The 17,977-nt window shown below is 38.2% G+C and overlaps 1 protein-coding gene across 2 annotated transcripts in view; it reads left to right on the plus strand.

The window, feature by feature from the left end:
* LOC126418813 (uncharacterized) overlaps positions 1-17,977 on the plus strand; it is a 179,242-nt gene that overhangs the window by 159,644 nt on the left and 1,621 nt on the right. The window contains exons 2-4 of one of the 2 annotated variants that reach the window (XM_050085760.1): positions 8,217-10,200; positions 15,832-15,901; positions 17,323-17,384. In XM_050085760.1, the coding sequence (XP_049941717.1) occupies positions 8,217-10,200; positions 15,832-15,901; positions 17,323-17,384 (2,116 nt within the window). The remainder of the gene's footprint in view (positions 1-8,216; positions 10,201-15,831; positions 15,902-17,322; positions 17,385-17,977) is intronic. The other variant, XM_050085766.1, reaches the window with a different exon arrangement.

Genomic DNA, 17,977 nt, shown 5'->3' on the forward strand with positions numbered 1-17,977 from the left:
TCACAGCTTTTCGTGTTTTATTAAGTACACGATGCAATTCGGACCCTGTGGGTCCATCATCATTTGTAATTTTTTTCTCTTGAATGAGGTGAAATGCACATTTCTTTCACGAAAAGGTTTGATGTTAAGTTGGGAATTTCTTAAGTCAATCGCGGAAAATATGTGCGAAATAGTGGAAAAGATGAACAGTGTAAACTTGCCATATAATCCAAGAAAAGCGCTTTTAAAGTTTTAGCGCCAGCAAACATTCTTTCCTCCATCGTTTTTGTGCATGTCACTTCATTCAAGAGGCACATTTGCACACACATATTTGTAAACACTTCACAGATGTTTTTGTACGTGGTGTGGTCAAAGATTAATTTACACATAGTGCTAAAGACATAATTATTAAACAAATGACATATGCAGGAAATAGCTTTAGAATAAGTCTTTAAAATTACTGAAATAACTGTGGCTTGCGAAATCTGTTTTTTCATTTAACATAGATTCTGGGTTTTTGATGTTGTGGAGTTAAGTACGTGTCGATCGGTCCGGCAAGGACGCCTCCATGCACGTCTGGTAAACATAGGCTCTAAAATGCTTACGATACCGTAAGAGCTGTGAGCAATTGTTCAACTTCAGTACTGGACCCTCTTTGCTTTCCAAGCTTTCGGATGAGATCGTAGGACCAAAACAAGGAAAAAATGTTTGGTAAATATGGGCTCTAGAATGCGCACGCTATCTTAAAATCTATGAGCATTTCTTCAACTGAAGACAATGTTTCACAGAAGCGAACATGAACAACTGCTCATAGCTCTCAAGGTAAGCACTTAAGAGCTCTTGTTTGCTGGACATTTTTGCTCTGTTTTGGTCCTTAAAAGTACGGAAAGCAAAGAGCTTTCAGCAGAAGAAATGTGTTTCACAGTAGGGAAGATGAACAAATGTCTATATGCATTTTAGAGACCATGTTTGCTATACATGTTTCCTTGTTATGGCTCATACTGAAACCTTTGAAAGTTGATCGGTGGGATTCTAGTTCACCCTGTCTATAGGTATTTACATACTTACAGGTCTAGTTTAATATTTATGGGATAGGTAGTTGCCCATGGCCTTAAAGTATGATTGCAGAATATGGATGTAGATGAAGATGCAGGTATATAATTTAAGTAAGAACAACGATAACCTAGAGATTCAGATTACGTCCTCGTCTTCAGAGACCATTGTCGGAAGGAAATCATGAAAGCAGGTGCGTAGTGTTAAAACAGCTGTGCCTAGTTAAGTACGTGTCGGTCGTTATGGCAATATACCTCAGTGCACTGCTGGTGTGCCGCTGTTGCTGCCCCATGCGGGCGATTACTTCCAAGGTGACTGTATAACTGCTTTACGATTGCCAGATGTGAAAAATAAGCAGGAAGTTACAGTGGTGCAGTGTTGTAGCTGATTAGCAACAGGCTTAACTGAAGTAATTAATGATCGTCTTTCTCGTTAAGTGGCTAAGCGGAAAATCTTCGCTAGACGCTTGGTCCTACATGTTCTGTAATGTCGCAGGAGCTGCTGTTTAGCTTCAACCTACCTAGAATAAATCCTCTCAGGCGGAAATATTGTGTTTCGTGCACAGCGAACATTCATCGGTTCGTGATGGACACCAGGGCTGAACATTCTGTTCAATCGTTGCTCACGTGTGACGTAACATGGATTTTTCAAAATTTTACAAAATACCGGTAGTGCTTTCTAAAACTTGGGGTACTTCACGTATAAGCAAGCTATCGTCTATAACATGTCGTGCAAATAGAATACAGACGCTCAGAAGAGAAGCACGTATTCTCTTCTAGAGTTTAAATGCAACGTAAGTAGTCATGAAATCAACAGAGAGTATGGATATCAAAAAGTAAACGTACGAAACGTACTGAGACTGTTAAAAAGATTCCGATCCACACGAAAAAGAACGAAACTGACCGAACAAGATCGAGGCGGCGAAACCTGAAGGGAACGCTGAACAATCATTCTTACGGAGTCGTTACTCGGTTCTGCCGTTGCAGTACTCACTGAATATCCCTCGTATAAATAGCATATACTGAAATGTTTCGAACCACTCGTCTTCGAGCCTGTATTCTTTCCCCTGCAAACAGGTTAACTGAGCACAGTGGTCCTCTACATCTACTTCCGTGTGCTACAAACCATTCGCGAACATATGGGGGGAAAAAAGGACTGAAACGTATGCAGGCATTACAGATGTGCTGTGCTGCACAGTTCACTTTCACGTGACGAAAACAAGGACGTGAGCTCCCCAGGCACATCTTTTCCGACAGCTTCTAAACTCCAACCTTCTCTTCACAGTAGTGTAGAAGTGAAGTAAAAATGATTTGGGCTCATAACACAAATATCTATATTTCAAGTTGGCTATATTTGATTGTAAATCGATTTTTGTTTTGTAGGTACTGGGGAGCGGGCGTGGTAATTAAGACGATAAATAATCACTCGCACTCCCGTCACTTACTATGAATACTTTTATTCTCGCAGCTTATACATACCAATGTATCATAGAGCGCGTACTACAGAGAACTGATCTGGCAATGTTACTGTTCTTGCTGCAGTAGGGCAGCGATATTATTTTGGGGGTAGAGCCAGTGGTTCTACGTCCCCACAATTTCAAGTTCCAAACGAAAAATCGTATCGTGCTATTTTCATATCGCATAGCTTCTTGATACTGTATTAGTTTTTACCGGTCTTCAGTATACCGTCTTATTATTTGTGGAGTTTCCGACTGATACTTTTCTGACACCCTCTGTACGGCCTGTTATTCGCCACAGAAGAATATTTACATTTCTCCCGTATTTAGCAAAAGCCGTTTCTCTTGATTTACATTAAGAGTCATTTCCCTATCTTCTTACTGTAGACTCGTGGCTTTTTCGTCCTTCCAAATGTTCCATATTTTATCTTAGAACCCCAACTATCCAGCTTTACTTTTCAATACATACGAACACTTTCTCTTCATGTTGCAAAGAGCTTAAGTCATATTTGGATTCATTCAGTGCAGGTTGAACACTATCAAACGCACTGCTTCCCAGGTGTACACTGTGCAGACCTATGTCTTCTGTTTGCCGGTTAAGATCAGAAAATAGGGTCACAGAGGCCGTTTCACCTTGCTTCTGCTTCCAGTTGGTCTACTTAACCATTGCGCTGTAGAGATGTAGATGATCGTTTTTTTGTACGGTACACAATTGTATAGGTGTGCGTAGCCTGGTACCAAGCTGTCGTTGTGTTTTGCTTTCGCCTTGGTGACTATATCGATTTTCTCCGCGTGTCCTTATTGTGGCGTTTTTGTCGCCCGGGAATATCGATCCCTGAAATATTAGCTTCATTCCAATAGCCTCAGACGGCACGCACCCACAACAACGCTCTTGGTTCAGTTAACGGAAAAGACGTACGGGACACTGTTAACACAGGAATACACCTGCAGATGTAATAGTCTTCAATGTTGAACGGCAACAACAATCCACAATTCAAATAGATATAGTGTTAATAAAGGTAGACCCAAGTTTTGACAGACGATGGGAGTATTCGAGTTTATGAAGCACACGAACGAAACCAAACTGGCAGTTCCCTTGGGATACTGGTACACACATTAATGATTTATGCATGTGCCTCGATCAATGAATCCTCAAAGCGTCTTTGCAGCAGAAACGTCGTTGCAAAGGCTGATAGCCCACTTCCGTACAGTAGGGCTCTAACGACATGAACAGTCTCCCTTTCATTTGTTGTTAATTTTGGCTATCGGTACCTGTTTTTGAGGCAGTTCAGAAATTAACTAAGTTAATGATTAGCCGATAGGAAATGGCGACCAGAATGTTCTTGAATCCTGTAGATGTTTATTACAGCCTAGTAAATTTTCGTTTGCCTGGAAGTTTACTAGCTTCTGTTGCCGTCCTGTTCTTAGTCTGCGTTGCCCATCTTTCTTTCAGTATTCCGCATTTTTAAAGTTTTCTCTTACTTACTGGTACGGAAGAAATATTTGATACGGTTTCATAAATGATGGTGATATTATTTCTTACGTAACAAAGTTTATTAAAGAAAGTTGTGATTGAATTGAGGATTTCTTGATAGGTAGGAAGCAAAATGTATGTAATCTTGGATAGAAAGTAAACGGCAGCTGTAGAAGTACTGAGTGACTTCGGGTGTGCGCAGGAAGACAAACGCCATGTGCATTCAGTAACGACACCGGCCTTCAAAACTTCCACTACAAGAAGTGCTACACAAATGCACAGTTACTTGCCACACAAGATAAACGGTATTTCCTCGTTTTCACTGTTTCATAAATTCCAAAGGGCAGTTTTATTAGATCACTGATTCTACTCAGTCGCAGAATTTTTATACCATGTTAAGTACGACAGACTTGAAGCAAAGGTATTGCTACTGCTCCTAAAGCAAGAGCTATTATAATTCATTTCTTGCACCATTGCAATATATTTTTATGGTATATGTAACGCTTGCGTGTGTGTGTGTGTGTGTGTGTGTGTTTGGGGGGGGGGGGGGGGGGCAAACGACATCCCACAGCCTGTAGAGATTTTCGATGAATAAAGAATAATAAAATGTTGTGACGCTTGATATTAATGGTGTATATTAATAATTTGGCAGATTGATTGACAACACAGATATCTACTATGTACTACCAGAAAAAAGTTGCGCAAATACCCAGTCAAAGTTGTCCAAAGGTTGTCAACTTGCTTTAAATGTTGAACGAATTTTAATGGTGTACTTTAAAAAAAGTCGCAAAATCGTACTATCTCGTGATCATAATACTTGTGAGTCACTACTGGAATCAGTTAACTGATGTGGATATTTGTTTTTATCAATTAATGGGGAATGCAGTGGCCACATGGGCTCAAATGTAGGTAACTTAGGTGTCAAACATTGGTTCATTGGTAGGATATTTGGAAAGGAGATTGCCTACAAAATACTTGTGCTAGCCATCTTAGAATACTGTTCAAGTGTATGAGCCCCATACCAGATAGGACTAATGGGGAATATTGGAAGTATACAAAGAAGAGGAGAATGGGTGGTCACAGGTTGGTTTGACTCACAAGAGATCATCACAGAAATAGGTTGTAGAATAATAACTCTACCAGTAACAATAGAAGGTGATTTTATTTAACACATGACAGGTCTTCAGGTGGTTTACAGTCATACATGTCTCCATAGTCAGTACTGGAGATCACTGTTTAAATTAAAAACAAGTAATGTCATTCTGATTAAATAGACAGAAATGAAACATTTGGAGGTGACTCAGTGAGAAGTCTGCAAAATATTATAGGACTTACAAAAAAAATTTGCAACACATATCACTTAGCCATTTTCAGGTGTTTCATTTGTGTCTAGTCATCATCACATTATTTGTTTTTTATTTAAACAGTGATCTCCAACAATGAGTTTGGAAACATGTACCTGAATGTAAGCCAACTGAAGGTGGCACAAGCTCAGAACTGCTTGTGTGTTAAATAAAATCACCTTCTGTTGTGACTGGTTGCGGTTTTTATTCTACACCCTGTGAAAGCACAGTCTTGGATTTCAACTGCATCAGTTATGGATAAAAAAACTCAGATGAATACACCACGGCACCATGGGTATCACTCCCATGGAGACCATGTGGACAAGATTTGGCTAATTACAGTGTGTGCATGTGCATTTAAAACATTCATTCTTCTTACCCTCCATATGTGAATAGAACTGAAAGAAATCCTAATATCAAACAATGGAAACTCCATGTAGGAATATCAACAACCCAGGAAAAGACAGATTGCTACTTACTGTAAAGAAAACGCGTTAAGTTGCAGACAGGCTCAATTAAAAGACACTTACACAAAGCTTTTGGCCACTGCATTCTGGCCTGAGCTGCCGAAGTTGGCGATCATGTGTGTGTGAGGTGTGCTTGCTTGCATGTATGAATGGTGTGTGTTTTTTTCCTTGTGCAGATGAAGGCTATGGCCAAAGGCTTTGAGTAAGTTTCTTTCAATTGTACCTGTCTGCAACTTAACATGTCTTCTTTATGGTAAGTAGCAGTCCATTGTGTCTTACATTGTAGAAATCCTAATATGTGGTACTATGGGAAGCAACTTTTGTGAAACACTTCACAGTATTTCACAGAATATGAATGTAGATTTAGATGTATTCTATATGTGAATGGAACTGAAAGAAATCCTGATACATGGTACAATGGAAAGTACCATTGTGAAACACATCACAGTAGTTGCAGACAGGCACAAGTAAAAGATGTTCACATTTAGCTTTATGCCCCAGCCCACATCACTAAAACACACACACACACACACACACAAAAGCAAGCACACCTCACACATGACAAAGGCTCTGGCCGAAAGCTATATGTGAGTGTCTTTTAATTATGCCTGTCTACAACTTGATGTGTCTTCTTTACGGTAAGCAGCAATTTGTCTTTTCCTACATTGTTGATATTCCTACCCAAGTTTCCATTGTTTGATTACAGAGTATGAATGTAGATTTAGATGTAAGTAAAACTGTATCTTATTAGCCTCTGTTTCTATAATTTATTCAAATAGTTGGCTGTAAATTCTGATTAACATCAATTCTCACATTAAACAAGGCTTTAACTCTCCCAGTACAAGGACAATGACTTGGTTTTACGAAGGTATTTTCTTCATTTAAGGTGCTCCATTTTGTAAAGATTTCATAGATATATAAACAAGAGCTAATGTTTTCAGACTTTTTAAAAGCGGTCTGCAGAAACCTCTGCATTTAGGTTGCTTTATCCCTCTGGTTCCAGTGTTTTTGTAACCATTGGAACACACATGCCAGTCTAAGACAATCGTAACTGCCTACATCATGTGTATAATGTTTCCCAATCTAAAGTGTTTTTTACTGGTTCTCTTTGTTCCTTAATATCAGGCCCACATGTGTGACTCTTCCGTTTATGACAGTATTATGAAAAGGATAGTGTTGCATTACACCACAGCACAAGTGCACGTTAACAGTCTTAATGTGTATTCTTCCTAAAGGCTACTGTGTAAATCACTTGTTATTTAATGGCAGTGGCTGCCTCATTGTGCAGGGCAATTTTCTCAGTCACATAGTGACTTAACAAACTATAGTTATGTTAAGGGGGTTTAGTCTGTCACAAGTTTGAAGGTGTACTAATGAAAAATCGTTTGTGGAATATAAGTAATTTAAGGAGTACCATTACAATTCGGAGACTAAATAAAATACCTAGTCATCAACAGGCACATAAACAATCCTGAGATTGTGGGTGGCTATCATGCAAATCCTTCTTCAGAGCTGTTAACACAGGTGGTGTGTACGAAAGTATGCCAATAATCTTGTAGATAGAGCCAATGTCCAGAAATGGCACCAGGTGAACAAATGTTCTGGACACTGGGAGACTGTGGTGATCCTCTATTATCACAGGCACAATGAAAGAAAATGTAGATCAAATAGCTAAAAAGACACTCATATATATCTCCAAAAATGAAAAATACCTTGCTGGTAGACACTTAAAAAATGATGAAGACTTCCCCCATATTGTTGCGACCTGGTAAAGCGGAGAGAAATCCACACTGCAAGAGGAGGGAACATTATACTGGTTTTGAGACAGGAGAGCTGATTTAATGTTCTCACTGATGTGGAGAAGCAGACGAAAATGTGTGGTAAAATGTGTGTATTTTGATTACAGGGGATTATTAATAAATAGCTTTTTATGAGAAAGTAGAGTTACTTCTCGAAGGACTTTATACAAAAGGTTACGTTATGAATAATGTAATAAACATATACAGATGTCTTTAACTTAGTGACCAGAGTAACAGAATTTAATAGTATACAAAATAAAGGAAAAGCAACCACTCTCTTACCGCTGACTTTTTTGCACATAGAAACATGTAACAGAAAACCATATTCTCACTAACTTTTGGGCTCTTGCTCTTTTTCTATCAAAAGTGCACACACCACAGCCACACAGACACCCAAGAGCCTGAAAGCTAGTGTGAATACTATTTTCTGTTTTGTATTTCTGTGCCAGATATCACTCGGCTATAGGTCATTGGCCACCTATCCTTTGTTTTACACATTATTCCATCCAGGTATTTCCATTGTTGTTATAAAATTTAATTGTAGTTAGAATTCATAAAAAAGGAGTCATGTAATTTTCTTCTGATAACTAATGTTGCTTTGTCTGATACACACACTAAAATACAATTTTTTGTTTTCTTCCACAGGCATCCACTCGTCACTATGTGAGGTCCAGCGACAGTATCACAGTGAGGAAGAATTTGATAATGGCGAAGGGCATTGGGCTGTTCCTGACAGTGTAGCTTTGGAGGCTGCAGACATGTTGAATACCAGTAACAGACAACCAGGAGATTTTGTTAATGCAACTGAACTTGTTGAAAGTCCCCATGTAGTTGACCTTGGTGGAAAAACACATGAAGAAAGTGGAAATACGACGACCTCACCAATGGAAGAGACATGTAAAGTACCAATAGACTGGCTAAAAGGCTTTCAAGAAATAATTAAGGATTACAGATTCTCGGACGACTGGTTAAAGAATCAAAGGGGTGTGCCCCTGATAGACTGCAGTGCTTTAGTGATCAACACAGAAACAAAGCTTCAATGCCCTCTGCCATCAGTCAATAAAACAAATGAAACAAATGTCTCAAGTTTTACCATCAGTCTAACAGATGTGGACATAAACTTTTCAGATGATGTAAATTTCCCTCTTTGTCCACTATTAGAGAAACTTCTCAATCCAACATTCAATTGCTCTGATAGGATAGAGGGAAATCTGAGAATCACAGTGTGCCATATTCCAAAGCAATGGCTAAAAGACCAAACTATTATAACAAAACTCAACTGCACAAACAATGGAAATACAACAACTGGAACAGAAACATGTATAATTTCCAAGGAAATTGTCCAGAAAAATATGACCCATATGATGGACTGTGAATCCTCAGATGACAATGGGATAGAGTGTTTAGTCCCCAAAGGATGGCTGAAATATAATGTATTTTCCATTTTGTCTTGCACTGAGCATGAAAATGATACTTTAAGGAATTGCCTATTTCCAAACAATTTAATAACTACTGATACCCCAACAGAAAACTGTGCAACTACAAAAGATGGCAATTCAACAGACTGTCCTATTTACACTGGTATAAACTGTACAAAAAATAGTAATACCACAAAATTACAGTGTTGGACGCCACATGAATGGCTGGCAGAAGTGGACAATGCAGCAAAATTAAATTGCACAAATGCTAACAACAACAGTACACAGAAAGTTTGTAGTATTCCAAAAGAATGGCTACGAGGTCAACTGGAAAATTCCAGTGAAAATACCACTGGAAATAACACTAATGAAACAATATGTTACATTCCTAAGCAGCTGTTAAATGACAAGAGTAACATGACTCAGCCAAACTGTTCATCAGATAATCTTACAATGACTTGCCAGATTCCAAATGAAGCCTTCAACATCACAACAATGTGCCCACTGTTTGAAGAAATTAAAGAAACATCAGATGCACTACGTTGTGTGATACAGTATGAAGGAAATTTCACCACTTTTGTTTGTACCGAATCAGAAGATCAAGCATTACAGAATGAGACAGAAAGCTGTAACACATCAACAGAAGTACTAAACATCAGTTCTACAGATGCTGAGACAGGAACAGAGGACAGTTCTACCACAGAGGATACAAAAAACAACTCCAGCCAAACAACAGAACAATATCATGCAAATGTGGACAATTCTTCTGAAATATCTACGGTAGCAGTGCCATACCTCGTAGACACAACTACAGAAAGTCATTCTAATTCCAACAACGTATCAGTAAAGCTTAACACCGTAAAAGATGAAGATGCATCAAGTGGAGGTGTGAACTATGAAGAAACTGAGCATAATCAAGGCAGTGAACTAGAAATAGCTCAGTCAAGCAGTGAACCAAATACTAAAATTTCTCCAGCTGCACCTGGGCAGGCAGAGTCAAAGTCAGATTCAGTACACGAGAACGAGATTGTACAGTATGAGGCAGCTGCTGCATTGTCACAGCTACACACTGCACACACACATGCTACAGTAAATGAACAAACAGTTACATTTTTACGCCCCACAGAATCTGCAGCCATACTTGTTGGGGTATTCATCGCATTTGCTGTGCTAGGGTATGCTGGACTGTTGATATGGAGAAGAATGCTTGAGTGAGTATAATTGTTTACACTGCTATCACTACATCTCACTTAATCAGCATATAATATGTTCTCACAGACAGGAAATGTATACTCAAAGGTCATTGCAAAACTGCACTATTAACTTCCAATGATTTAGTTACAGCAATGGTAAATGCTTCCAGTTTTTTGTATTTGTGAATGTATTTCTGCAAATCAATACTTAGATGTTACTGAAGATAATTTGCTAAGTTTTAAACCTTTCTTAGTAATTTGACAAGCAGCACACTCCAAGCTTATGACATTTAACAATTTATACTATGAGGATAAGAATGCTATCACACCTAAGGATACTGAAAATTTGTAAATATTTTTAACTTTTACAGTGTACTGATGCTCGAAGTCAGACCTCATACTTTAAATTCTACTGACTATGAATCCAGAGGCTGATTGTGAACACATTTTAATTCAACAATTTCTTGTTAAATTCAATTTTACAGTTTTTGTGGATCATTTCTGCAACATTAGGTAGTCTAATGAAGTCATTACAAGCCGCTGTTATATATTTCACACCATCAAATGTTTGTAATGTAGTTTGTTTACCATGTTAATTCACCACAATATTAAATCATCTTAACACGCTACACTTCTCTACATCTACACCTACATTTACAACTCAGTGTAATATGTGTTGGAACTGTTTAAGAGAAAGGTTGAAAGATTAACTGGTTTTATACCATACATTAGTTATGTTGTGTCTGCAACACAAACAGGACTCAAAATATGGAGTGAATGTTCCAAACAATGAACTGTTGTAGAGTAGCCTTCATAATGTTTTTGGTAATTGTGTAAGTGGCAGCTGTTAAAACAGGCATAACAGGAATGATTGAGACATACAGAAATAGGAGGTACTTGCAATTGTGCAAAGAAGCTGCAAAAAGGGAATATTGCCGTATTTATCCATTGCAGATATCAACACTGCATCTACCCTCTCCAGGACAGAGTGCATTCCAATCAACATCGTAGAATTCCATCTCAACTGGGTATCAATAGTGACTTAAAATAATAACAATTACAGCCATCATATGCATGTAATCCAAATAGGTGAAAATTGCGATATTGCTACTATCCTTTAATTTTTGTCCACAAAGAAATTGTTATTGCAGATACACCTGCAGAATCCATATCAACAAGTACTGAAAATAGCAGGATCTGTGCTGAGCTCCAGCTGTGATTTAACTAAAAAGGAAGTAAGAATATGGTATAATGTATCAGGATCTTGATACAGTCAGGGTAGTAAACAGGACCTGTTCTTTTCAAAGAAACCATCCCAGCATTTACCAAAAGTGGTACGGAGATCCCGCGAGAAACCTACATGTCAACTGGTCAGATAGGGATTTGGAACATGCTCTTCATGAATGCCAGACAAGTGCTTTGAACTCCTTGGTTAAAGCTAGTTCATCTACATCTAAATACACACTCTGCAAGCCACCCTACAGTGCATCATATACCACTGTGACTCATTCCCCTTCCTGTTTCACTCACAAATGGTGCAAGCGAGAAACAGTTGTCTATATGCCACCATACAAGCTCTAATTTGTCTTACATCTACGTCAACATCTATACTCTGCAAATCACAGTGAAGCGCATGGTAGGGAGTGTATCTCATTGTACCTGTTATTAGGGTTTCTATCCATTCCATTCACGTATGGCGTATGGGAAGAATAGTGTTTGAATGCCTCCGTGCATGCAGTAATTATTCTAATCTTATCTCAACAATCCCTATGTGAAAGATATATAGGGGTTGTTGTATATTCCTTGAGTCGTCATTTAAAACCCATTCCTGAAACTTTGTTAACAGACTTTCTCATGATAGTTTACATCTATCTTCAAGGGTCTTCCAGTTCTTTTCCTTCAGTATCTGACACTCTGCCATGAATGAAACAAATCTGCAACCATTTATGCTGCCCTTCTCTGTATAGCTTCAATATCCCCTGTTAGTCCTACGCGTTACAGGCCTCACACACTTGAGCAATATTCTAGAACCAGTCAGTTGTAAGCAATTTCCTTTGTAGACTGATTGCACTTCCCCACTATTCTACCAATAATCTGAAGTCTACCACCTGCTTTACCCATGACTGAGCCTATGCAAACACTCCATTTCATATCCCTACAAAGTGTTACGTCCAGGTATTTGTATGAGTTGGCTGATCCCAACAGTGACTCATTGATGTTATAGTCATAAAATACTATGCTTTTTTTGTTGTGTGAAGTGCACAGTTTTAATTTCTGAACATTTAAAGCAAGTTACCCATCTTCACACCACTTTGAAATCATCAGATCTGACTGAATATTGTCGGCCGTTTTGGCCGAGCAGTTCTAGGCGCTCCAGTCCAGAACCACGCTGCTGCTACGGTCGCAGTTGAATCCTGCATCGGGCATGGATGTGTGTGATGTCCTTAGGTTACTTAGGTTTAAGTAGTTCTAAGTCAAGGGAATGATGACCTCAGATGTTAAGTCCCATAGTGCTCAGGGCCATTTTGACTGAATATTTATGTGGCTTCTTTCAGATTAACTTTATAGATAACTGCATTATCTGCAAAGCATCTGAGGTTATATTAATATTGCCCACAAGGTCATTAACATACAACAGGAACAGCAAAGGTCCCAATACACTTCCCTAGAGTAAACCTGTCAATGACTCTCCATCCAAGATAACATGCTACATACTCCTTACCAAAAATGTCCTCAGTTCAGTCACGAATTTCACTTGGTACCCCATACGATCATACTTTTGATAATAAGTGTAGGTGTGGTAGTGAGTCAAATGCTTTTCAGAAATCAAAAAAAGAATGCATGTACCTGACTGCCTTGATCCAAAGCTTTCAGTATGTCATGTGAGAAAAGTGTAAGTTGGGTTTCACATGTTCATTGTTTTCCGAATCCATGCTGGTTGGCATTGAGGAGGTAATTCTGTTCTTGGACGCTAGTTTTGTGGACACTTCTACTACCCTTTTTGTAGACGGGCATGAACTATGCTTTTTTCCAAGAACTGGGCATGGTTTTTTGTTCAAGGGTCTACTACAGACTATAGTTAAAAAAGGGGTTAACTCAGTCACACAGTCAGTATACAATCTGACAGGGAATCTATCTGGCCCCGAAGCTCTTTTCAGTTTTAAGGATTTCAGCTGCTTCTCAAAATAACTGCCACTAATACTTATTTCATTCATATTTTCAGAGTATGAGGATTAAATTGGAGCAATTCTCCTGGGTTTCCCCTTGTAAAGGAATATTTCAAAATGGAGCTACGCATGTCAGCTTTTGCTTTGCTAACCACAATTTCAGTTCCTGTCTCATTCACTAGGGCCTGGACGCTATCTTTGGTGCCACTAACAGTCCTTACATACCACCACAATTTCTTTGGGTTTTGTGAAAGCTTATTTGACAATATTCCAGTTGGCGGCAGTAAAATCATTTTGTAGTCAGCCACAAATGCTGGTTCTCTAAATATTCTCAGTAGTGTTTTTTCATGAAGCATCTGCTAGAAGTCATTGTAACATATCCACTGGAAACTTCATGTTCTAGGAACTCTGAAGTAATCTCTGTTATATGTATTTTGCCCTTCATAGATGTAGGAACAAAAGGAAATTTTACAACAAAATAAATACTGAGACTGAACACTATATTTCAGAGGAAAGATGTCTTATGAGCTGACATACAAAGAATGAAATATAAAAATGCAGTATTAAGATTCAAACTTAGCTTTAATAAGAATTTGGTTGCTCAAGAGAGTAATACATTCATAACAGATTATTATATTTGTATGCCAAACTCTGGTGCCACTCATGGGATATCAAACACAAGCCCAATAGGATTAAGGTAGAAAACTCTAATTATTGTGGTCCTTAAGGAACTGGAAACATAGATGTACTCTGCAAGGACAAATATTATTTTGTAGTCAATGATATATTTACACACTGGAGCAGTCATTATCTTGTTTCAGAGCACACAGATCTCTTTTACCGGAGATGGCACCCAAACAGATCAGAGTTGCAGCTTCATTCAGTGATATCTCATTTGACATACCTGATTTTCCCAGATTAGTATACATCATGGCCGATTGTCTACAGGAAACTGGGAAAATACAGTCAGTTCACAAACGAGACTCCTTACAAATCAGTTGTGCGTCGTCACATCTTAGAATATTGCTCAGTTGTGTGAGACTGATAACAGATAGGCCTAACAGGGGATACTGAACGTATACAAAGGTTTGTTGGATTCATGGGAGAATGTTGAAAAACTTGAATTGGTAGACTCTTGAAGATGCAAATTGTGCTGCAAAAGCTGCTTACAAAAATTCAGAAACCATTATTAAGATAAGAGTCTAGAGGTATTCTTCGGAGCCCTATGTATCTCTCCTGTAGGGACCATAAATACAAAATTAGACTACTTACAGTGTGCACAGAGGTATTTAAACAGTTATTCTTCCCAAATTCATATGTAACTGGAACAGAAAGAAACACTGCTGTATGCTTCAAAAATATTTGAAAAATATGTGGGTAGAGACAGATAAGCAGAATTGTCACTCCTAATGGCCCAGTTCATATGTGAACAGACCATTGCTAAACACTTTTTTTTTTTTTTGTGAGAGCTGCACTTGCTGTTGGTTATCCCAAAACTAATCACATCCATCCTTAGGCTTTGAGCATGTCTATGAACAAGCTTCACTGTTGCCTCCATGAGGCATTTTATATCAACTTGATCTTATTCCACAGCCACCAGACTATTAGAGGGTGGAAATTGTAAAGCTTTGCAGTGTTGATCTACCTCTGAACTGTTTCCAGACTTCCAGAGATACAACAATTTGTCAACCCAATGTGACAAGCTAATTATTTAGGATGCTTACACTGACCATATCACAGTAAAATAATATTAACATATCAGTGGTTCGTAAGTAACTCGTAATACAATTCATAAGCATTCTATCAAAATAGGTTACTCTACAAGAATTATACTTCATAATTTACAGTAGAGTAGCACTGTCACAACTGCTACATCATGGAATTTCAAAACAAGCAGTAAAATCATTATTTTATATTAAAGTCTCCTTTAGTTCATGGCTTTTATACAAAAAATAAGGGAAAGGCAACCACTCACCTAGAGTGAACCGATGTTTAGAGCACAGGAACACCTAATAGGCAACAGCATTCACAATAGCTTTCAAGCTCTTGCTCTTTTTCTAGCAAACACACATACAAACAAACAGACACCCAAATACAAACTCTCATGGCAACAAGAGGGTTTTCTTTCATTTGTGTTTATTTCATTTCTAAATATTCAGAAGTAGTTTATGATGAACAGTGGATTCTAATATAACTCTACCACATTGTTTCTAAACTCTTAGAGCTGCACTTGCCTTTTGCTTTTCTTTGGCTCTTGAGTTCCTTGATCTTCATTTCAATTATTCCAAACTTTTTACAAATGTGTTCTTAATACTGATAAGTACAGAAATTACAAAATTTTAGTACTAAGTATTTGTGCAAAGGACTGCCAATTTCAATGGTTACCAGCTTAAAAAAAAAAAAAAAAAAGGTAGCAGAATACTTTTTCGAAAATAAGAATACTCTGTTACTCAATATCTACATTGCCCTCTTTCAATTTCAGGAAACGTTATGGAAACAGACAGCTCCTAATAAATGAAGATGATGATTTCAGCAATGCAAATAATTTTGAGGTAAGTGTTTTCAAGACAAATACGGAATGATAGTTCTCGTAAAATGTGTGCAGACAGTTATGTTAGAAAGGATTTAGAAGGTACATTGGGACTCAGTAGTGTGACAATGGACATCTGGGGCTTGTGTGGGATCCAGTCATCCATTCTGGTGCCCTCTATCCTGGAAATGCTAGGTTGAGACTAGTATGGTACTTCTCCAACTTTGTGGAGAAACATACCTGTATAAGGGCTATTAGTGTCATGGGGCAGCCACTCCCAAAGGCATTTTAAAATTACTGCCAGCCCCCCCCAGTCCTCCCTCATGGAGGAATGCATATGCTCCTTTTGTCTGTGTCAGTGTATGTCACTGGTCAAATGTTATGCCATTTTTCAAAGCATTTGCACACTGTGTAAGTGAGGTGGAACATGGGAACCAAGTCCAGTATCTCCCTAGGTGGATGTGGAAAACCACCTAAAAATCATATCCAGGCTGGCTGGCACACTGGCCCCTGTCATTAATTGGTAAGGTGGATATGGTCTGCGGTCAGTGTGTCTCGCCATGTCCCAGAAGTGGCCACTTTTACATGCTCAGCTACCTGCACCAGTCTGTATGGGATAAGGAAAATTAATACTCTGTCAGTAAAAACAAAGTTCTCTGTTCAGTATTTATTAAGTACAGATGTTAAGAGGAGTAGGTAAAGGTATGATAGATAGAAATAACCAAGAGTAAGGAACAGTACGGTATCTGCAATGGGCACTGGAATGTCTTGAAGTGTTGAAAGATGTGGCATAACTTTCTACAATAATTCTGCTTTGCTGTTACAATACTTACCGAAACAAAAGAGAACTCTTTGCCATGGTGGTCAATAGCAGGATTAACCTACTTTTCCACATAAACATTCTGCTTTGAAATTACTCGAAATGGACTTACTAGTATTTTTAGCTTTTTAGTATACTGGTGGTATGAAACTGATTTCTCATTCTTCAAACTTTTGCAGCAGAATTAATCATGTGTTTCTATTAAAAATCTAAGAAAAAAGGTATACTGCACAGTAATCAGTTTACAGCAGTTACCAATTTGTAGACCACATGTCTGGAAGACATGTAGTCTATCCAACAGTGCAAAGAATAAAGTTTTAAAGTGAAACTTCTAAACGAACAGCCTATATTGACACAAAAAAAAGCACTAAGCTCTTAGTTTTAATCAGTTTACTCCTATACGCAAAACCTCTACATAGATACCCACTACAATAGAATAAAAAAGAAACTTTTCATTTAAAAACTATAAGTAACTACTTGAAAAAAAGAGTTATGAAAAATATAAATGCTTTCTGTCAAAAATAAAATTAAGCTTGACATCCCATGTGCCCTCTTGTGAGGTACATGCAAAACACCATTTCAGTTATGAATAGCTGCTTCAATAACTGTCTCTCTCTCTCTAGATGCCAATGTATGAACTGCAAGAGCGTTTTTGGCCACGGGGGGTTGACAGGGGAATCTCAAGGTAAAGTCCAATCTGTTATTAGCTCTTTAGCATCAAAATTTTTGTTAGAAAACATATTGAGCAGTTGTTTATTGAAGCAACTAGATATGAACTGTGATTAATTACTGTTAGAAAATAATTCTAGTTTCATATACTGCAGGTACCAAATTCCAGGTTAACTCCAGGCACTTGTTCTGCTGCTCTCCTGTGGAGAATGAAGCGTAGTAACACATGACAGTTACTTCTCTGAAACAAACTGAGAAATTTCCCTTGTGATCTAGCTTCAAAATTTGTTTGTAGGATTTCTGAACTGAGAAGAGACAATATGAGGAACACTGTCATAACTTATGTAAATTAGAATATTGATGAGTGCAGATCCCACTCCCCATTCCCACATACACATGAATGTGCACACACTTGGCCCCTATTCCTCACCCTGTTCTCTCTGTGTCTTCTTAGCATGTACTGATCTTACCTGGTCCAGATGGACTACAGAAGAGATGATAAGGAAATACGCATGTGCAAGTAGGGGCATGTCTGAGCTCTCACAGGAAAGGAAGGTTATAGTGCAGGTGCCCACACCATAATATGCTTGGCAGATAGCAATGTAAAAG

Source organism: Schistocerca serialis, chromosome 1 (assembly GCF_023864345.2).
Source record: "Schistocerca serialis cubense isolate TAMUIC-IGC-003099 chromosome 1, iqSchSeri2.2, whole genome shotgun sequence".
NCBI classification, from domain to species: Eukaryota; Metazoa; Arthropoda; class Insecta; order Orthoptera; family Acrididae; genus Schistocerca; species Schistocerca serialis.